We start from the raw sequence: 23,695 nt of genomic DNA on the forward strand, positions 1-23,695 counted from the left end.
TGAAACATATAATGAGCGTGGCGGATCCAGGTGTTTCCTCCAGTTCCAGGACATTGGACCTTAGAGATCAGTATTATTAACAGAAGTTTTTGTAAAATCAGATACAATCTTCGACATGATAGGGTCCAGCCACCTGTCATTCTGGTAAACCTTAACCTTATATGTGTTACACAATCTCCCTTTTGCAACCTACTCCTACTCCAAAGTTCTAATAATGTATCAAACGATATGAATTATATAAAGCAATCTTTTTAGAATCCATTTAACACTTAGAAAACTTAAATTAAAAAGTTATTTGTTTGTGATTTTATGCTACCGTTCAACAATTTTATTTATCAGCCATGTAATTCACTGCTGCTGGAGCCTCTTTCACCACGTGTAATACATCCAGCCACTCTCTGCTGTGCCAACTGCTGTTTAGGTTGTTAGTGTCACCTGGCAAGGTTCTAACCACTGCTGAGACAACGGCCTTTCCTTTCCAGTCTTGACTAAAACCCAGTCACCCAGTCCATGTTGGTGTAGGGACAGCGTTCGCATCAGCAAGGCTTTTCTGTTGAAGAAAGAAAACAGCACGGACAGTAGCTGATCCAAATAACACATAATAACTCAGCCAGTTATTCCTGACTGAGGCAAACTTTTTAGCAGCATTTTGATAGATAGAAGTAGGTATATCAAGGTAGAGTAACTGATAGCCTTCCTCTTCAAGGCAGTACAATCCACTTTTATACACCACACAATATAGGTTTTATTTAAAATTTCCTAAACACACAAATTTCCTATATCCATCTTGGCTTGAACTCCCTAATACTTCCCTTCATACAACCACTTTAACATTTAATTAATGGCTTGGAGAGCCACTGTTTTTCCTTTTACAGTCTCCTACACAAATTATACCTTAAATTCAACAAAACTTTATAATGCCGCTTTTCCCAAAACCCTGTTATTGTTTCTTCTTTAGCTTTTTTTTTTTAACTGCCACATTAGTTAGCTTATTCTCTATAACCTTATCCAAAAATTATATCTGATACCTGCACACACATAATTAACTGTTCTGTTCCCTTTGCTTCACCAATCCTTAATTCTTCTGATATTAATTTTATCAGGGGTATTGTAAAAAAAATAGTTGGTGGATTTCATCCAGGAATTGTTATGCAGTTGCACCTATTTTTCAATAGTCAAGGTAGCTAGATGGGGAGAAAGAGATGGTGCCATCAGAAAAGTTCAGGAGCTGCTCTCCTGTGAGCTCCTGCTAAATTCAGGATCTGAATTCCCCACCTTTACTGGTTAGCATTTTCATTTTCTTTTTCCCTTCAAAATGTTTAAGAGTTTTATTAACCTAAATAAACTACCCTTTCTCTTTAATAGAGTTTACATTTGAAAACATGAAGTACAGGTTTGGCCAGACCATCCCAAATTAATTATTCCTGCCTTTTGTTCCCCCTTGTTCCCTTTATATCGTTGCACCTTTTCTCCTCTACTGCTTGGAAAGAACCAGCACTTCCCTGGAGTAGAGGAACATCTTTTAGATTTGGTTAGCTTTTTGATCTGGAGGTTTTGTAAATTTTACATTATCATGTTTCTCCATTCTTGTCCTTTAAAAGTCTCCATTAGTTTTACATTTTAGAAATCTGGAATTTGTCATAACTAGCATTATTCTGTTTTATTGCTTATAAACTACTATTAAAAGTATTTCTCAACAAAAGTTATTTCTCTAGGCAGCACACAAGGTTGCCATTAAAACTTTGAGTCCGCTTAAGATAATGTTATTTCCTCTGGGGGTCCAATTCGGATATCTCACTTTTTATTCCACAACTTCTGATATAATAGTGCATTTTTTTTTTTAATAGTGCATAATTTTAACCCTACCAATGTTCCTTTTAAGCTGCCGAGTACTGGCAGTTGTGCTCTGGGACTACTTTTACAAAAAGTGTGAGCTGAAGGCTAGAAATCCATGAGCCTGCCCATGCCAACTCATCTTAAAGGGAACATTGGCCCTCACCCTTTTAGGGTTAAAACATTATGTTCTTTATAACCAATGACATAAACATTGCACTTTCTTCTCCCACTAATTGTGCTTCAACAACTTCCTTGTTTATTTACAGAACATTAATAAAAACCAGGTTTAAAAGCTGTAAATGCTTAAAATTAATTTATCTACAACTGTCCTTTTAATTTATAAAAACTTTTTAAAAAAACCCTCTCATCTTACATTCATTCTGAATACTTAACTCTGCTTTGTTTTAAGGCAAACCTCTGTTCAGCAAGAAAAAAAATCCTTGGAGAAAGAACCTGCCTTCTCCATCTTAGCTACATATTGTATTGTTTCCTAACATTCCAAAAGGAGGGGCTAGGACTTGGAGGATGCCAGTCTCCTGGCAGGAGAAAGGCTCAAAGTTTGGTCTATAAAAGGTTTTGCCAAACAATGTACAAGGAAAGCAACTGAATCTGTTTTAGCTACTCAAAATATGTACACCAAAATAAACTCTTAACTCTCATTACCACTTTTAAAAAAAGAAATCCTTCCCAATACTTTCAGCTATTTTAACCTTCTGTGCCACAGTTATCCTGCTAAACTCCAACCATGAAAGCAAACTTTATTTTAACACTTTACTACCTTCCAACACTTTTAATCTCTGACTATACAGACAGCACTCTCTTTATAATGTATTTCTTTATAATGTTCCAACAACATTTCCAAAGTAGTTTACTTATGCAAGACAGAACTTACACTTTTCACTAAGTGTAAAGATAGTCACTTCTTTACAAATACCAAATACTAACAAGAACAAAAGAAGGGAAAAGAAAGGAGAAGGAAAAAATATTCCAACCGATGGGGGGTGTTGACCAGTTCTCTCCCCTCTCTGTTTCCCAACACTCATTACTATAAATACTTTCTTTACTACAAGAGGATTATCTGACAAAGATCACCCAATAACCATGTCCAGGTTGAAGTTCCTGGAATACTTTAAGAATGCAGCTGCAATCTAGAGAAATTGCAGGATGTCTCCTGGCTACACCTGGAGACTGGTATCCAGACTTGAACATGAACATATGAAGCTGCCTTATACTGAATCAGACCCTTGGTCCATCAAAGTCAGTATTGTCTACTCAGACTGGCAGCGGCTCTCCAGGGTCTCAAGCTGAGGCTTTTCACACCTATTTGCCTGGACCCTTTTTGGAGATGCCAGGGATTGAACCTGGGACCTTCTGCTTCCGAGCAGATGCTCTACCACTGAGCCACCGTCCCTCCCCAAGAGAGTTCCCTTTTAGTGTGGCCACACTAAAAGCAACCATTTCTTTTTGTTTTTCCCTTTTAAATTTCATCATGCAGACCAGTGATCCTGGTTGAGGCATCCATGCCCCCACGTAACTGGATTCCTCATTTCAAGGCCTCCTTTCATTAATATAAATGTTTAACAGCTGTCTCACTGTTTCATCAAAGCTACCAAAGGGAGGCCAGATAAGTCCCCGCAACTTATACTTTGGCCACACAAAAACAGAGAAGTTCACCATCTTCTCCTTATTCAAACAGTCTAAGACTATCCTTCTAGCTTCTTTAGCATCAGTGCTAAATGACTGTCTGCCTGTATCTGGGGGACTCCCTAAGCCTCCCCGTTACCCTCTTTAAACTGAGAACTTCTATTTCCCATTTGCCGCGGTCTTACCTTAACTAGACGGGACGTCCCGATTTCCAAGTTTGTGCGAGCTCGTCTTTCTGGCAGGCCCCTCCTGCCTGGCAGGCCCCTCCTGCCTGGAGCGTCACCGACTGACTGCGATCTACAGTGTCACGGGTCTTGAGCTGTCTCCAATCCCAGCCAACGGAGATCCAATGGGTCGTGAAATACTCACGAGGTGCACCTTCCCAATTGGAGTTCGCTGAGTGGGCTGGTGACAGGTCACATGATCCCGGACGAGAGCCCCCAATTGTTAGAGACAATTTGTATGCCTCCCCTGGCCCCTCCAGGAGATGCAAAGAAAAAGAGCTGTCAGTCAGGAGTCTCCTTTCAAGTATACAACTTTATTGATATCAAGAAAGAGGGGAGTCGCTTTTCAACGAGCTCCCTGATTAGTTCCATACATGCCATTTTATCCTTTACTCCCGGCCGATGAGGATTAGGGGGAGGATTAATAACAGGTCTTTTAACATTAGGAGCCTATCCAGGAATAGTGGCACAAGAAAATCGTAAAAGCATAATAGGTCTGACCTGTAGACTAGAGAGAACGGTGAATGCAACAAGGAAGGTCATCAGAGAATTGCAAACTGAGATAGAAGAATTAATCAAATCCAGCTACAACATCGGATGGCCCTAGACTATTTGTTAGCACAGCAAGGAGGATTCTGTAAGGTGATAGGAACACAATGTCATGTGCAGTTTCATGATTTAAACAAAAGCATAGAAATGCACCTACAAGAAATGCAAACTACTTAAAAGGAAAACTATGAAGGAATACAAAGTCCCTGGAACTGGCTTACCTCCTGGTTACCAGGCTGGGGGTGGCTCAAGAGCATATTGCAGATCGGTATGATCATAGTAGTAATCAGCATCATCTGTTGTTGTTGTCTCCACTGCTTACCGGTGTGTAGCAGTGCTTGCAAGTCAGCAATAAAGAAGCATACCAAGAAGGGACAAGCTCAGCTGATGGTTGCAAAGTCTGAGAATGTTTCAGCTCAGGTAAAAACAAAAAGAGTAGGGATTGAGAGGAGTGAAATAATGAAATGAGCTGAAACAGGAGGAACCAAATGTAATGTCTTAGTGATTGTTAAGGTGCAAGGAGCAGAACCGGGTACAAACATTTAGTAACCATAGCACAGGGGTAGTAGCCATTGTTAAAACGCAGAAACCGAAAAGAAATAACACGGCTGAACAAGCCATGGCAACAGTAAAGATTAATAGCAATCGAGATTAATAAGCAGCAAGTACGCAGGCGTAATCAAGTAATGAATATTAACTGACACACCCCACCTCGGGGAAAGGTAAATTTAAATGCACATGCAATGTATGTAACGGGAGGGGTACATATCAAGGAGGGGGTGAAGTAGGCGTGCCGGGTAGCCTGTACCCTCTAAGTACCTCAGCCTATGGGGAAAGGAGGAGGGACTCATCGGCCGGGAGTAAAGGATAAAATGGCATGTATGGAACTAATCAGGGAGCTCGTTGAAAAGCGACTCCCCTCTTTCTTGATATCAATAAAGTTGTATACTTGAAAGGAGACTCCCGACTGACAGCTCTTTTTCTTTGCATCTCCTGGAGGGGCCAGGGGAGGCAGCCAAATTGTCTCTAACAATCATTCAAAACTTTTCGCATATTTTTATCTTTTGTAAATACTCATCCATCTTCTCTTTCTTTATTTTAACACCTTTAAACAATTTGGCATAGTACTTAAAGAATTCTCTTTGTATTCCCTCTTGAGTAACCACTTCTCTTCCATCTACCACAATTCTGTTAATAATTCTATTTTCTCTCTTTTTCTTCAGTTGCCAAGCCAAATACTTTCCCAGTTTATTTGCTCCCTCAAAGGATTTCTGCTGAAGTCTATTCAAACTCCATTCCACTTCTTTATTTAGCAAATGCCTCAACTGAGTTTGTAATATTGTAATTTCCCTTAAAGTTTTCTTTTTCCCTGGTCTTTTTTCTCAACTCCCCTTCCTTTTTCTTTATTTCATTTTGAATGTCCAACAACTGTTTTTCTTTTACTCTCTTATCTTTATTATTCAAAGTAATCAACCTTCCTCTCATTACTGCTTTATAGGCATCCCAGACTGTCTGAAAATAAATATCCTCTTTGTCATTCACTTGGAAAAAAGCTTTAGTTTCATTTTCTAGGTATGTCACTGTTTTTTTATTCTGTAGCAAATCTTCATTCAATCTCCATCTTCTCAACTTCTTGGACACTTTTGTAATCCACATTATTGGGTTATGATAAACCCCAATGTTAGGTAAAATCTCTATCTTCCTTGTTATAAGACCTAAATCTTTAGTTCCCCACAACATGTCAATTCTAGAAAAAGTTTTGTGTCTTGCTGAAAAAAAAGTATAGTCCCGAACTTCAGGATTAAATTTCCTCATATATCTTCCAAATTTTCTTGATTAACCAATTCAAAAAAAGACTTTGGCAATGTTCCTTCTTTGCTATTGTTTTTTTTCCCTCCAGACCTGTCCAATGAGTTCTTAATTGTTCCATTAAAGTCACCCATTATCAAAACTTGGTCATAGGTCAGTTCATCAAGCTGTTGTATAATGTCTTTTAAAAAGCATCCTTTGAACCATTAGGCGCATACGATCCCAATAACAACATTTTTTTCCATTTAATATTGTCTCTACTGCTACAAATCTTCCATCTTTATCTTTAAACACTAATTTTGGCTCCAATTCTTGTTTAATATACAAAACCACTCCCCTTTTCTTCTGTTCAGCCAATGAAAAAAATTCCACTCCCAATTGTTTGTTCCATAAAAATCTATAATCCTTTTGTTTAATATGCACTTCTTGCAAACAAATTATATTACAGTTTTGTTTCTTAATCCAATGAAATGTTGCCCTTCTTTTTTGTGGTGAATTTAGTCCATTAACATTCCAAGACAATAATTTGTAATCCATCATGGTGCAATTTTTTTATTTTCTTCAAAAAATCTACGCAGTTCCTGAGCATTTGTAATTGCAATTCTCTTCCCCTGGAGTTCAAAGCTCAAACCTTCAGGTATTGTCCATCTAAACCTCATTACATTGTCTCTCAATTTTTCTGTCAACTTTTTATATGTTCTTCTATCATTTATCACTTGCCTTGGCAGCTCCTTCATGATTCTCACTCTGCTGCCTCCCACTATCATTGTCTTTTCAAAGTTTTTATTCATGATCCTTCCCACCATTTCCTTTGTCATATATCTTATGACAACATCTCTTGGTAAATTATTTTTCTTGGCATAAAGTGAGTTCACTCTATACATATAGTCATACATGTTTTTAGTCTCTTCAGGGTCTTCCTCTAAAAATTCTGCAATTATATATTCTTTTAAATCACCATCCTCCTTTTCAGGTACTCCTCTCAGACGTATCTGAGTCTCCATCAATTTGCAATCATGGATTGTCACTTTTTCTTGCATTTTCAACAAGGTGGAATCATATACTTTCATTCTGCCTTCTACCTCCTGCATCTTCTTAGATGTTTCCTCAGTTTCCTTTCTGAGATCTTCCATATCTTTTTAAATCTCTGCAATAATTTCTTTTTTCAATTCATCTATCATCTCTCTCACCCCTTTCATCATTCTGGCCTCCATTGCCTCCAGTTGATCCTGCATTTTTTCTAATGAAATAGCCCTTGTACAGGGCTGCTTGTGTTCAGACATTTAAAAACAGCGAAAATTTGGACCTCACCAATTTCCAATTCAGCTATCAGATTCAAAAGAGTAGGACTTGCCCTTTATAACAAGCCCAATTTCGCCGTACTTGGAGCTCCGAAAGTCAAAATATTTAAAGTCTTTAAATCTTCCAAAATGGTGGCCGCAACTTTTTACTGCCCCTTACAATTTTTTCCCCTTTTAAAAACGTCCAAGGTCCACACAAATAATATGACCAATAGTATTTATCTTCTTACCCACTTCTCAGTTAACTCCAACAATTTTTAATGTCCCGAATTCTTTAAAAACATTGTTTTTATTTTGACCTCCCAGCAATGGCCGCTGACGTTTCTCAATGGTATATATTCCTAGAGTAGGTTTTCCTTCCACTACTTCCTGCTTTTGTTGCCACGAAGTCTCATTCACACTGGTAAGGAGATCTCACGATACTTGACGTACTTCCTGTCTTGCTTGAATGTGCTGCAGGTCTGTGCAATGTGATGATGGTGCTGTTTTTTTCAAAACTGCAAGTAGACTAAACAATAAATCCCTTTCCACTTTTTAGCACTTTTTAACACTGTCCTTTATATTTATAAAGTCCAAATTTCACCTCTTCCTCCCCTCTTCTTCCAAACTTTCCAGATTTTCCTTTCCCACCTTTTAAATTTGTTTGATTAAGCTTTAAATAATTCCAGAATGAAAGATAGTAATCTGTACCTTATCTTCCAATTATCAAGTTCTCACTGGTCTTGCAAAGCTTTAGATGTTTAGCAATGTTCAAGAAGGTTAGGATCCTGTCGAGCTTATGTCAAATAAATGACTCTGAAAACTTCTGCAGATGATGAAAATGCAACTCTTCCCGGAGACTCCTCAAAGGAGCCCCCCCCCCCCCCGGGACTCCCTTTTAGCCAAGGTAAATCTCAAAGTTTCCTGTGCATATCTTGGACTAATCTCTGACTGAGAAAAGTAGGCAGTAGGCATTAAATTGCCTTCCCCTCCCCCGAACAGAAGTTCCAGCCTGCTCCCATTATGAGAAGCAGCTCAGCTCAACATTTTCCTCCTCCGGAAGTCTCCCTTTTTTTTTTTTTGCAATCTGAAGGGAGAGCATAGCAAATGAATACAAAGTTCATCTTCAGTCTTCTGTGCTGTCTCACATTGGGACTGTGCTTTCACAGGCCAGCCACTAGAGGCTCTCTACAGCTTTCAAGCATATTCTAACACTTTGAGGAAAGCCCTTCCCTCTCAGAGCCTGCTAGAGGCTGTTTTCCCACCCACACGTTCATGTGCTCTGCAGGGAGGAGCGTGTTCCAAGTCAGAGGTTAGAGACAAACAATGTATTGTTTCCAAGAAGACTCCAGAACTGAGCTCTTTGATTCCAGTCACCACCAAACTGATGCCAGTGGAATGGAACAGGGTCCCAATACCTAAGACCCCTTTTCCAATACTTCACCAATTCTTTAGCTGAAGGCAAACTGGACTGAGTCAGGGTGCTCCAACAACTCCAAGCCAGACCATAGAACCATCTTGTCCAGCTCTGTGGCAGGGCTTGATGCCACCACCTCCATGGCAAATATACCCATGCTATGTTCTGTCCCCAGGACCTCAGGAATGGAGTGACTGGCAATAACAAAAACCACCTGTGGAAACAAGACACCACTCTACAGTGGAGGTGATGAGTCCACCAATAGGGTATTTTCCAGTAATTTTTTCTCATTCAGATATGGGACATTCTGATTCTGAGGAGGAACAGAGAACCAAATCACCCTCAGGTGTAGACTGAGACCTACTATCAGAAGTGCCCTTAGATGACAGGATAGGAGATCCTGATCCAGGATCACCCAGTGAAGACTTAAAGTTGTATACAGAACAAATTATGAGGATGGCCAGATCATTAGAGTTAGAGGTCACAGCTAGATTCTAAGCAAATTGTACACAGATTCACCATGTATGATAGCCTTTTCTATGCTAGAAGACATTGATATCATTGGTGCTAATGCAACATTCTTGGCTATGCTCCACAACTCTTCCTCCTGAAACCAGATAGAGGGTTGAGGATCTACCATTTGAAGGAACAACACTTATTGCTACTTCTACTGCATGACCTATTCTCTCAGATTAAAAAGAAAAACGGACCAGTCATTAGGGATCACACCTGGCCCAGCTGTCCATACAGAGCATGGCAGACTTTTAGGCAATATCAGTCTCAATCGCCTTATTTTAGATACCCTCACCAACAGCTGAGCCACGGTATCCTATGCAGCAATTTTTCACAGTGTTTTTGAATCAGGAAACGCAGACCTAATCATAGGGCTAGGCAGGTTGGCTCACAGCACCAACCACTGCCAAAAGACCAGCATAATCAGCAGGCCATAAGGAGCACCTTCTGATGAGAATTAGTGGTGGACCAGACACTTTCTGTGGAAATGGCATGAGGTCATCAAAAATAAGTGAGATGGGGAGCAGATGGGTGGAAGAAGGAATGGCCATCTGGAGGGGGGAAACTGTGGCAGAATTCCAAGTGAGTCTGGGCTAATTCCTATCTGGAAGCCATTTCTGTTTGATTCTTTTCCCATAAGGCTTTGCATCTCTCCCTCAAGTCTGGCCTGTTCTGTCAATACACTCTGCTCTAGTAGGATTGTTGACATTTAGCCTCAGAGTCGTAATATCTATGGTCTCCATGGTCTTCCCTTGACACTGAGTGTACTACTGATAAGATAGAGATTGTTATTTGAAGAGATGGGGTTTCTTGGCCTCCTAGTATTGTTTTGGCTAGGTCAGGGTTCATGCCTTACTGTATGATAGGGGTTGGGTTTGCTCATTAGAGACTTGATTGACAGTTACATTAGTTCCTGTGGATGGGAAAAGGTACTTAGTGTGTGATTTTGTTCTTGTTCCTTGTTCTGAAACAACCACCCTTGTTATGGGTCTTGAGTCAGAGCCACCAAGGATATCCTTTAAAATACTGTACACAATGTTTAAGTATTGAGTTTTGAATTAATATTGTACACTGCATACTAGATTTTTGTATGTTTGGAAGGTTTTTGCATTATGGTTTTAATTTTAATAAATGGTTTTAACTTTGGAACAGGTCCGACCCTACCCCCTCCCTCCCCGTTCTTTCTTTCTCTGGGGTTCTTGCCAGTCATTCCTCCTTCCCCTTACTGAACCCAGTGGGAATGGGAGATATAGAAACCAAGGAAAGGTTTCTATACCTAAATTCCCTAATACAAAGATACTTGGGTTCTGTCAATAGTTAATATAGGCTATAGATCAGAGTTCTCTCAATAACTCTATAACTGAGTTGGAAAAGGAACTTTAATCCCTTTTAGAAAAAGGGGCAATTCAAAAGTTCCAGAGTCAGACCCTATCACAGAATTTTATTCACACATATTATGACAAACAAAGAACTTGATTGGCCAGTTATTGTGAATTTGGCACGCACATGGACAGAGAGAGAAATGGAAGTTTTGTTTTTTTAGGTATGATATGCTGATATGGCTGCTAAGTGAACTTTGAGGGAAGAAACTGCCAGGCCAGATTCCTTTAGTGGTAACAAATATTCAAATACCAAGGCGATAGGGCAACCCTCTGCTGGAACTCCCTGTATTTTGGCCCAATCAGCAAAACAAACCCATTTGTTGTTATAAGACTTCCTAGTGGAAGGTCTGCAGGCATTAAGATGTTAGCTATTTGTTCTGAAAATCCGAACTGAGATGGTTCAGTAGCCAAGCTGTCAATTTGAGTTCGCTCATCTTGTGGTGGAGCATGGGGCCCCTGTAAAGCAAATCTGTCGCTAGGGGCAGGTGAATATAAGTTCCTTCAGATAACTCCAGAACGAGTTGAAAGCAAATCTGCCTGGACCAGAAGGTCATAATTAGAATACACTGTGTGTGTTCCTTGCTGATCTTGGTCAGGACCTTGAGAATAAGAGGGAAAGACAGAAAGGCATAAAAGAGGGTGTTCATCCAACAAATTTGAAATGTGTCCCCTAAGAAGAGGAGATCTGTACAAGCTCTGAAACCAAATGTTGGTGCTTTTGCATTTATGAAAGTGGCAAACAGGTCTACTATCAGAAAACTTTACAATCAGAAGATTGGGAAGAAAAATTTCTCCCCTAGATCCCTCAGTATATCTTTCAAGTTTTGAGAAAGCAGCTATGCAGTGGGGAATTGCAGAGGCAGATTGCATGTCCTACCTCTGTAGCATCCTAACTGGTGAGCTAGCTGCGTCTACAATAGCATCCTGGGGGTGGGGAAGTAACTTTTAAAGATTTCAAAGCCTAAATAATTCAGACTGGGGGGTGACCACTCTCAAAAGCAGTTTTGCTGCTTATCCCCAGAGCAGTGCAAAACCTATTCTGAGTATATGGTAAAAATAAGTGAGATGGGGAGAAGATGGATGGAAGAAGCAAAAGCACGGGACTTTGAGGCTTTGTGTTAAGCCAATTTTATTCCAAACTCCCCAAGCAGCTGAAATGTCTGATAAAGGACAAAGAGTCCAAAGATGCTACTGAGGCATATCATACCAAGATTTAGGACAGAACATTGTTTTCACACCCTGCATCCAGAAGATTTTTGAAGGAGTTATTTAATTTGTTTCAACCATGCCCACCAGTGGTCCTTACCTGTTTTACTTTCTCAGCTTATGCTGGCCCCATTTGAACCACTAGGTTCCTGTAGCCTAGGGCTTTTGTCCATTTTTGGTGGCAATAACATCAGTCAGGAGAGTAGGAGGATTAGCAGCAATCAGGGCTGACCACCCATTTATTAACTTTCAGGCAAGTCACAAATATGTTTTTTACCTAAGGTGGCCTCAAACTTTCACCTCAGGCATTGTCCTTCTGGTATTTTTTCCATTCCCTACTTCAAAGGTTGAAAAGACACTACATTATTTGGCTCTTAAAAGGTCTTTATTATTTTACTTAGACGGAGCAAAGGTTTTCAGACAGTCTCAAAGACTCTTTGTTATTCCAGGAGTTTAATAGGAAAGCCAGCTTCCCCTCAGACCTTCTCTAGGTGGATAGTTTCAGCTATCCATTTAGAATGTGAGAAGGCCAGTTTATCATGTGCTTTAGAGCTTTGGGCACATTCAGCACAGGCACAAGTGACATCTGCAGCATTCCAAAGAGAATGGCTTAGAGGACATCTGGTGGGTAGCAATTTGGTTGTCATCAGACATGATAACATGAAAGCAACTCAGGATTCAGCAGTTGGCAGAGCTGTGCTGCATTTCTTGTTCCAGTGAAACTCACCTCACCTCCAAGGTGAGGATACCCATAGTCTCCCAATGTGAAATGCAGTAGGGTTGCCAGACATCCCATCTGGGCAGAGCTTCCCCCATTTTTGCAGGCTCCTCTGTGTCCACAAATGCCCTGAAACGCAGCACAATGCCATCGCCTGGAATTGTTGCCATCACACTGCTGATGTTGCACAGCACCACTCTAGGTTTTGGGCAAAACTCTATGGTAAATTTGGGCCCAAAACCATAGTTTTGCCACAAACCTAGAGTGTTGGTGGCATAATACCATCACTTCCAGGTGATGTCATCGTACCATGCGCACAAAGTGCGCAGGACAAAAGATCCCAGGGAGAAACCGGAAGTCTGCCACTGGATCAAAGGTAGAACCTGGCAACCCTAGTCTGCACAGAAGACTGAAGATGAAAACAGTGTTGCACTTACCTGTAACTATTGTTCATTGAGGTGTCTTCTGAGCAGGCACACATTCCCTTCTTCCTACTCTGCTGTGAGTTTGTAGGTGCATAAAGTTGTGGCACTTGTGGTGGCTCAGAAGGACTGAGGAAAAGATGAGCTTCTCCCTGCAGAGCACATGACTGTGTGGGAAAATGGCCTCTAGTGGGCTCTGCGAGGGAGGGGCTCCCCTCCGAGTGTTAGAATAATAATCTGTAGTAAGCCTCTGGTGGTTGGCCTGTGCAAGCACAGTCTTAGTGTGGGACTCAAGAAGACACCTCAGTGAACAGCAGTTATAGGTAAGTGCAACACTGTTTTATGCCCACAGCATCCAGTCTCCTGCCCTCTTTATCAGTAGGTGCTGTGTGGATTTTTTGCTTTCTTTTAGACATCGATGCCTTTACCACAGTTGAAATTGGTAGAGGTGTTCAAAAAGGAACTGGCAGTCTTCCTGTTGTACTCCATACATGCTCTCCAAATGTCATGCTGTAGAAGGTGCTGATTCTAACTTGTCCCATGACTCCCTTGCTACCTGCAGTAACACTGTCAGCATTGGCAAAGGTATTGGGGCCTGAGCCAAGGAGTCCAGTAGTCCAAATACTGGATCTGGAACTGTTATTGGTGGTGGTTTCATTTCCATTCCCAGTGTATCAGCCATTTTTGTGATCCATTCGGTATACATTTTAAAGTCCTCTGCTGTTAAGGGAGGCTTTTATTCAGAAACTAAAGATGTAAGGGAGGAGTTTTGTCATATGATTCAGAATCCAAAGACAAATCTCATATATGTGACTGAGCAAATGGCCTCTTAAAGAACATCAGTTACAAGTAAGCATCCTATTTTTGCTGCTGCTACTGTTCTGTGCTTTTATTGAATATTGGATCCAAAATACTACTTTCAGAACACTGTTTCAAGTACCTATCAATATGTAATTTTTAAAAGACTGTCTAGTATGATCACAAAGGTAACATTTACCACAATTTGACAACATAAAATACTCTTACTGCTTCAAACCATCTTATGCTGGGTCAAAGATCCTACAAAATCAGAATGTTTTAGATCTTGGAGGCAATTTTACATCAGTTTTCTTGATAAATTTGTTTAGAAGGCAGGTATAGATTGTTCTCTGTACAGTTTCACCTAAATATCATGGTATGATAGCAAGACCAGGTATCTTGGAGGAGAACTAGAACACTGCTAGCAATTGATATAATACAGTATTGCTGGGACCACAGAGGAGCTGCTAAACCAAAACAAAGAAAATTCTCCATGTTAAAACACAATTCTGACCGTGTAATGATTATATGGTATCAAAATACAAAAAGTATAATCAATGCAAAACGTATCAGTCATGCAAAAAGTTAAAACCTCATTAGTTCCACAGTGCTACTACTGTCCTTATATGGCACAAAGCCACTATAATATATTTCAGTGCTTTGTTTGAGAAAAGGTCCAACAGAGAACCTTGCCACTTAGCAAACTGGTCCACTTAGCAAATTATACAATCATCATCCATGTCAATCCAGAATTTCTAGCTTTCTCTAATTTCCATGCATCATAGTTGGAACGCCATAGTTAATACATTCCTTGTCAGCAAAATAGGAACACCTGTTTTGCTGACAAGGAATGTATTAACTATGGCGTTTCCACTATTATGTGAGGAAATTAGAGAAAGCTAAAAATTCTGGATTGACATGGATGATGATTGTATAATTTTTGGTGCTACTGGACCTTGAAAGTCGCACATAATATACAAGATTGGTCCCCAGAAGAAGGATTAGAGATCCGAAACGGCTTGTTGAGCAGACCAGTTCTCTGTTGGACCTTTTCTCAAATATAGCACTGGAATATAATATAGTGGCTTTGTTCCATATAAGGTCAGTAGTAGCATTGTGGAACTAATGAGGTTTTAACTTTCTGCATGACTGATACATTTTGTATTGATGATACACTTTTTATATTTTGATTCCATATAATCATTACACAATCAGAATTGTCATTTAACACAGAGAGTTTTATCTTTGTTTTGGTTTAACAAATGATATTGCAGCAGTCAGGTATAACAGAGTAGCAGAATGCACCAAAATACTGGCTTGTTTAAATGAAGTTCAAAAGAGCTTTTAAGCCTTGGGGCCTTTTTCAGCCTGATCTGTTTGACTTAAATTTGCATTTGCAGTGATGCAAAAACAAATCTAGGCAGACTGCAGATTGTGCTAATCAGGAATTATAATTAAAAAATCTTAGCATCTGTACCACAATGGATTGGAGGTCATGGATTGCAGGGGTGGTCTTAATAGTTCTTGGTCCTGAGAAAAGCTCAAGGATGGAACTCTAGAATAGGGATTGGCACAAACTAAAGTTAGTGATTAATTTGTCAGTTTGTGGTTCACAAAGTGAAATTTGTAGCAGTTAAACAGGCACAAACTTTCAAGCTATTTTGGGCAATTCATGCCAGTTTAGGAATGGACACATTTCCAGACAGACCTCTTCTGCTCAATCTAAATGTTTACCAAACATCAAAGCAACAGGGGGGCAGAACTTGGAGAGCATATAGAGGAGCCTCCAGGGAAGGTCCCCTTTGACTGGAAGTCTCTAGCTTGCACAGGATCTGTTCTATACACTCCTGAACCTGCACCTATCAAAATGACCACCTGTTATCTTCCCAGAAAGCAGTTTCATGGGGGCATCTTCTTTGAGTGACCATAGCTCAGACCCTATAAAGTCAATCCTAACCAAACTTGGAGGGCAAGTAGAGGAGAGTCAGCCAGAGATCCCCTGCAAGTTTGGTGTCTCTGGCACACTGGCAGAAGGTCTACCGTCACGAACTGAACTCATTTGTTTAGCCACTAAACGTTTGTGCCGGTTCATGGTTCACGAACCGCACTTCATATACCTGGTTTGTGTCTGTCCCCATTCCAGAATCACTCTCATGGTGCAAGGGGAATGCTATCAGCTGCAGGGTAATCAGGACTCCCCTGTGTACAGCTGGTTGATCCCCACATACCGCCTGAGTCTGAGATCGATGGCAGCCTTGTGGCAGTGGGTGCTTCAGAGTATGCTTCAGAGCAGTGGGTGCTTCAGGACAGCAGCAGCTACAGCTGTATGCAGGGGTGGTGGGGGCAGCTAGTGCGGCCTCCTCAGCCCGGGGCCCAGAGGCAGCTTCCCCAGATGCCCATGGCTAAGAACTCTCCTACTGGATTGACATACTTATATGAATAGTCTTCTGATCACTCACTCCGGATTCCATCATTGTTTAAGATTAAAATATTTAGAATTTTCAACACAAGGCTTTCATTTCATACACTGCATTAAATCTTAATAAGGCAAGTTAATAGTTAATGTCACATTGCAGCTTGAGGTACTCAAACATGAAGCCCTGGTGTCACAAGTTAAAATGATATCAGGTAGCAGGTGTTGGAACTTTTTCTTCCTCAGAGTTCGGAAAGCTACTGGCAGTCAGAGTAGGCAATACTGAGCTTAGGTGGACCAGTGGTTTGACTTGGTGTAAAGCAATTTGATATGTTCATTGTGAAAACTGCATTTAGAAAGGAACTGAAAAATGAGAAGATTAAAACCATCTTATGCTTCACATAGGCATACCTGTCAATTCAAGCAGCCTTCTCTGTAAGACCAGGACTATAGCTGAATTAATATTAACAATACAGCTAGTGGTGTATATTGTTTCTTCATTTTGTTATCAAAATAACAGCACTCAAATAATTGAACCAACATTTTTTACAAATCTAAATAGTAATTATGCACAAAGACTTTATTTTGAAACATGATTCATAAAATATAAATTTTTTCTGTTATTTCCCCTCTCTCTCTATATATATTAAATTTTAAAATACTACTTTTGAAGAATTTTATCTTGAATTTCTTCCTAATACTTTCCTTTTGATGTCTGTCTCCTTGTCACAAGCAGGATCAATCATCAGGGTAACAGGTACCTGACTATTTACTAGTCTTATATGTGATCTCCATCCATTCTGTTCTCCATATGTTCTAGAAAAAAAGATGTATGAGCAGTTCTGTTTCATACATCTGCAGTTGCATTAAAATCACCTCCCTACAAGAAGGCAAGAATATCATAGCTTCCTAATTTCTTTTTGTGATATATTGGTGTCAGCCATCTTGTTTAGCTTTACATGTGATGCTGTAGTAGTGCAGGAGTTCTCAAACTGTATCATGTAAGCCTCTCCCTAAGCTGAGAAAACAAAACAGAGAAATGTTGGTGGCAATACCCGCTCTTATTTGGGAAAAAGACTACAAAGGAAACAGTCTTCAAATGTTTCTTTATTATTCCACAGTTCAACATTCAGTCCCAAAGATGGGATAAACTGCTTTCTGCAGTTGCAGTGGTGGAGAGAAGGGGATGGGTGAGTGTATAGCAATGAAAAACTGAAAAGAGGGTATTGCTTATGCCTCCGCAGGGTGGCCTGCTTAACACTTTGAGAACTGTTGCTACAGATAATACTTTGTTTCATCATCTTTTCTGAAAGTTTGACACTGATCAACACTAATACCTTGAGACTATTTTACAGAAGCAAAATGGATATTTGGTTGGGGGGAAATCATTTCAGATTCTTACAGCAACATGAATAAAGTTTTTTCTCAAGTACGGAAAAACGACGTTAGCTAAAAGTGCTCTAATTTTTGATACAACAAAATTAATTGAAACAATTTTAAAAGTTGTTTTGTGAGATGAACTGACATTGCCGTTGTTCTTGGACTTGTCACCTTCCACTCTTGAATAAAATATCAGCTTCCCTCTGCCTAATTGCATTTGATTTATATTCTGTATAAATCAAATGCAATTTGGCAGAGGGTAGCTGATATTTTGTAGCTTCATTGCTACACTTAAAGTAATGGCAAAATATGTGTTTTTGTTAAAAGCAAGCTGTTTAGATGAGAGATAATGTAAGAGTTAAAATTTTAGGTTAGATTTCTTCCATGTAAAGCCGCCTCCTGGATTAGTATTGGTAGATGTGCATAGTTATTTAAAACAGCAGTGTATTAGATAACTGGGACATGCCTATTCAGATGTACTGTTTAGGTTCATTTGAATCTTCTGCTTTGAGTCTGTTTACAATTAAAGTCCAGATTACAAAAAGAGATGAAAATCTAGGACTGCTGCTAAACATGATGGCAGCTAGAGCATTTACATGGGGGGGGCCGCATTTGTGCCCTGTGATAGGAGGAAGAGTTAGGCCCTCTACATCTGCCTTCCTAAGCTGGCTGGTAGTTTTTCTTGAGCTTATGTAGACTTGCCCCAAAGTTACTATCGTGGCATTGGCAGGTTGAAGTGATGGGGTCTGTGCTTGGCCTCATTTTTGCTGAACTTTAAAAAGAAAATGCTATTGAAGTAAGTGAAGAATATTTCTGAATGTGAATAGAACTGGCCTGGAATTTAAAAGAGGGCCAGTTCAACCTGATTATAAACTATTATTTGATTTTTTAATTTGCTGCTACCCAAAGGGTGTCGTGGCAACTTACATTAAAACCATATAAATAAGTTTAAAACAACATAAAAACAGATAATCCATCTAAAATATATTAACATTAAAATGTTAAACTATTAAAATATGTGGCAGGCTCCTGACCACTAACAATAACCAGACATGTGGTTATTATATTCCAAAGGCCAATCTAAACAATTTGGCCTTGCATGCCGTGCAGAAACTAAACAAGTGTGCGGGGCATGGGTGTTATTAGAGAGTGCATTCCACAGGTTAGGGCCGCAACTGAGAAAATCCTTCCCTTGATGTCAGCTAACTGAGGTTTCCTGATACACCTGCAAGAGGCACTTAGAACATGACCAAAGGGAGCATGACAGTTTGTAACAGGGGTCCCATAGGTATCAAGGTTTAGTAAACAGTGAGGGTTTATTAAACAATAAACCAATGTACAAAAGCATCCTATACAGAGTTATTGCAGTACAGCGGAATCAATCAGCTTTAGACTAGAGTTTCCCTGTAAAGGATTGTGCTGTCAAACACACTGATTTTTTAAAATTCTTGAAAAAATTATGTGCATAGGAAAACATGAGTATTCTCTACTTCTAAAAATGGTGCTACTAACACTTTTTTCTTCCATTGTGACAAATATCTCATAATAACATCATCCTTTTTGCATGAAAGAGATCACATTTTAAATCAGCATTTCTGCAGTAATACTCTAGTTCTTCAAATAGAAAACTATAACGCTTGTACCAAATAGTTGTATCAGTTAATAAATACATAAAATGTCTAGAGCCTGTGTATGCTGCGTCAGTGAACCATGTTTTTCAGAGAAAGGAAATATGACATATTTTTAAATATAAACAAAATACTTTAGGTTCAAGGCATTGAATTCAATTATTACGAGGGCCAGATCTAACATAAATGTCATTTTGTCAGGCCATGCCTTGTGTGCCATAAAATGTAATGTCAGGTATCAGGGATGTAAACTTTAAAAAGGACACAAGCAAACCCAATTAATGATATTATTTTTTTACTAAAAATATGAACACGCTTAAAACATTAACACTCTTACAGTATTTCCTTACAGTATCTCCCTGATGCCCCACTTCCACCACCCATTATGCATTAGCATTGGGACAGTATACAGGAACATAATGCACAGCCTCTATCATCTGGCATTAACAGTAAGCCAGTTACTTGCAGGCCAGATAAGACTTCCAGTCAGGCTGGTTCCTGCCTGTGAGCTATATGTTTGCACCCCTACTTTAGGCAGAAGTCCCAAGCTGCTTATTCTGGTTTAGGCAATGGAGTAATAGGATCTTAACAGCCAAGGGAAATGTCTGAGCGCTGTATTTACTTTTCAGATTAAAGCAAATGGAGTTCAAGCCTTTCAGCTGGAAATAAAGCAAAATAATGATCCTTTTGAAGATCTGTCCCTTCGCTCTCTTTCTGCATCCAAGATTCAGTCAACAGTTCAAATATCACCAGTTGAACCTTTGAGCCAAAAGGAAATGTCAACGTTGCTTTCTGCAACAGACAATTTTAATACTTTGAGTAATGTAAATTGCATGCCAGCAATGCCACTTACAATGTATAATAAATCTGATGTGCAGATGCATACTTCTCCAAATCCTTTTGCTACCAGAGTAAATAGCACAAATCCATTCCCTGAACAAACTACAAATGCTGGAAACCCATTTAGAATAGAATCTGGAGTGACTTCACATTGCTCAATAGAAGGACATGCAGCTTATCCTTTCCTTCCCCTAAAGCCTCCTGGTAGTCATAAAGGCAAGCCTGCATTTTATGCCAATACATTTCAAGAAAATTTCAGTCTGCAGAGTACATCTTCTATAACTAACAATGTAAAATCAAAAGGATGGGTCACTTTTGATGAAGAGGACTTGGTGCTGAAGCTAAAACCACTGGATAATCCTACAGAATTAAGAGGTAGTTCCATGGAAGCAACATATTTCCCAAGTTCCCTGAGCACTGAACAAAATCTCTTTGGCTCAAATGATTCCATTTACAGTGACTGGAACCAAAGTGCTGATTCTCTTCATCCATTGCCAGCCAGACCTGCACCGGCCCCTCCTATACCATCCAGGACAACAAGTACCAAATCAGCTACAGACCCTCTCTCTTCCCTGGCAACTAAGATTTTGTCCACACAAGATTGTACTAAAAGATAAGTTCTTTAAAATGAGATATTAAGTTATTTTTAAGAATATCTAGTAGAATTGGGCATTGATGTAATTCTATGTGCAATAATTATTTTGCTGAATGCACTGAATCTTAAATATCAGTAGTCATTATGTACAGATGTTAAAGATGTGGATATATGATAATGCACAAAGTTAATTCCATAAGAGATCTCACTATGCCACTTCTAATAGGGCACAATGAAGGGAAAGTTATGCATACTTAAGACCCATTAAATCCATAGGGCTCCAGTATCAAATTAGGCGTTTCCTTCTGTTAATGCCAATCAAGTGGGCAAGCATTGCTTTCTCTTAGTGTTGCACATAATTGTTTTTCGTACAGAAAAATGTAAAGATTGTTTGGAGTATCTGACTGATGGAGAATCTATCATCACTTCCAATAGCTGGTATATTTATTAAGTATTTTACCAAAGAACTTTCAAAGTTTAAAGAGAATAAGTTGCACCAGAGGTTTTTGAAGATTTGGAGCAGTGTATTCCATACAACTTGAGTCAAAACAAACCTGTGTAAAATAAGCAACATGTATTGTCTTATTTTGCCTGTGACTGCATACATATTTTGCATACATGGGAAATGCTATATTTAACATCACAAAATAAATTTATTATTCCAGTTTCATTAAACTTCAGTTCTGGACATGATTTGTACTAAAGAACTTTCCCATTCTAAGTTCATGTAAAAGGATTAATCATTCCTGTTTGATTTCAAGTGTCTTTTTTATGTGAAGTCTCTCCTGTATGTGAAGATCCAGGATAAATAATCAGATATGTGGTCCATATATTTCAAGTACATTTTGCTCAGCTTCTTCTCTCATTATGTAAAATAGTACTATATCTCAAACTGGACTTCACAGAACAAATGTTTTGCCAATTATTGCTGTTCTGGTCTGTCAAGCTTTTGGGGTATGTTGTTGTATCTTTACCCACAGACCAAAGCTTCAATAGTACATGGTTTATTGAGGCTGATTTGCTCACAGCTTTGAAAACTTGAAGATTACCTGTATCCCATTTTTTAAATGAATGTTGGTATCATGAAGGAAGCTTAGTTTTTAGTTCCTTCACTTGTTCATAATACCATTGCTATTTATATTGCTTTCTTTTTTAACTGATGAAAGATCTTAAAGACTAGCCTTGACCTATATGTCTACTCTTATTGACTCAGGTTTCTGGATTGATCCTAAAAAGCTCTGAATAGAGTACTGAAAGAGTATTTGCCACCTCCCTTTCTCAGCAAACCCTCAGGAACCACATGGGATACAGCCTGCAGAATATATCAATGCAAAATCAATAGAAATCCCACCCACTTTCTGTCACCCAGCAGAGAAATATTACTGAGGGAGAGTGATGTATTCCACAAATTCCTTCATAATGTGCATCATATTATTCCCAAAGGTTCCTCTAGCTTGAACGGCATCTTTTCATGGCCTATGATAGGATAGGTGAGGCAGCAAAAAAACACTTGCATGAATTCATTTCCTTTGCCATTCTATAGTATTCTGTTCTGGTGGGATCTATAAGGGAAACATCACATCTTAACATTCCACTGAGCAGCAAAAGTAAAGTTCTAAAATTATACAAGTATCTTTATATAAATCACTTATCTAAAAATGCACAACCAGTAACTGCAGTTGACTAAAGAACATAACTTCCATATTGTGCTTTTACAGTTAAGTTCTTTTAAAAGTACTTGTACATCTTAAACAACAGTAGTACTATAAATCTTGTTCTTTAGTATGTGACTTAACTAGTTAAAGCTCTGGATATTGACCTCTATGTGAGTGTGCTTTAATATATATCTTATGTTAGCAAATCAGTTTTGTTTTGGAAAGTTTGTGCAAAAATACAGTTCAGTGATATGTAGTCCTTTTTCATAATTTAAAATGTAGGTCCCAACACCATTACTGGATTACAAAATTTGATAGGCAAGTATGGCAAAAGTTGAAACAAAACAACTGCAAGCATAAGATGTTAACCATTGTAATGTGTATTGTTAAAAGGTAATTATTAGCAGAGTCTAAACTATCAATTATATATAAAAAGCTATATATTTTCATGGAGTGTGTTCCCTGTGACAAATTGCTTTATTAATTTGTAACAGCTTACTGCTTGTGGTACATTGTCAGACTGTATCCATTACAGAACTATAGTATTAACTTGTTGGGCTACAATATTCCATACATATCCTGTGAAATGTGATGTTAATGAAATAAATATACTCTTCTTTCAGAAGATCAGATTCTCATTATTGAAAAAGGTACTTGGGGGTTTGGCTTGTTCCCTTAGTCTCTGGTCTAACGTACAAAAAGCTGCAGTTCAGTAACTCAATTATAAATACGGTGTTTCGCCCTAGAAATAGTCACAAGAGTACCATGCAGTTAGGGAAGAAAGGGGCTTAACTTTTCTCCACCCTTCCACTGTTTTCCTGATCAAAAGTCATACCTAGCCAGAACCATTTCATTGCAGTGGGGAGGGGTCATGCATAAAACATACCTGTCTTTTTCCTCTCATAATGCTGCTCTTAGTGCAGAATATCACATTTGTAGTTCAGTCACAGAATTCTAACAGCAGGTGCAGTTTGGCTTCCTGAAATTTTTTTTTCCAGGATTTCTCATTAGGAAAAGACTTTAGGTGCTAGATAAACATGGTTGGCTTTATTCATAGGGCAATCACAAAGGGCCTAATTCTAAGACATGACGGCTGCCTTTAATTTTAATTTCTTTTTTTGTAACATACAATTTTTATACAGTTCTTGACATAATACTGTCGTACTGCATGCTTCCATGGCCATTTCACTGATCACGAACTGTCAGGAAGAGCAGTAGTTCTCAACCTTTTGTACCTTACTCCCCATCAGTGTTCCTTCTAAGCTGAGTTAGTGTGAGCTGTCTCACAGTTTTTTAGCCTCTGCTTGCACATTTTTGTATTTTGTCAGAAAAAGGGCCCCAGAAAAAACTAATTTATGCAATCACTCACGACTTTCATGCCAGTAG

General features: G+C 39.1%; 1 protein-coding gene across 9 annotated transcripts in view; it reads left to right on the plus strand.

The window, feature by feature from the left end:
* The window catches only part of SYNJ1 (synaptojanin 1), a 125,774-nt gene extending 102,840 nt beyond the window's left edge, over positions 1–22,934 (plus strand). For 8 of the 9 annotated variants that reach the window (XM_060234328.1, XM_060234327.1, XM_060234332.1 and 5 more), the window contains one exon: positions 19,849–22,934. In XM_060234328.1, the coding sequence (XP_060090311.1) occupies positions 19,849–20,676 (828 nt within the window). In that variant the 3' untranslated portion in view covers positions 20,677–22,934. Of the gene's footprint in view, positions 1–16,947; positions 17,590–19,848 lie in introns of those variants that run through there. The other variant, XM_060234336.1, reaches the window with a different exon arrangement.
* The last annotated feature ends 761 nt before the right edge of the window (positions 22,935–23,695 follow it).

The sequence above is a fragment of the Heteronotia binoei genome, chromosome 3, assembly GCF_032191835.1.
Source record: "Heteronotia binoei isolate CCM8104 ecotype False Entrance Well chromosome 3, APGP_CSIRO_Hbin_v1, whole genome shotgun sequence".
In the NCBI taxonomy this organism is placed as follows: domain Eukaryota; kingdom Metazoa; phylum Chordata; class Lepidosauria; order Squamata; family Gekkonidae; genus Heteronotia; species Heteronotia binoei.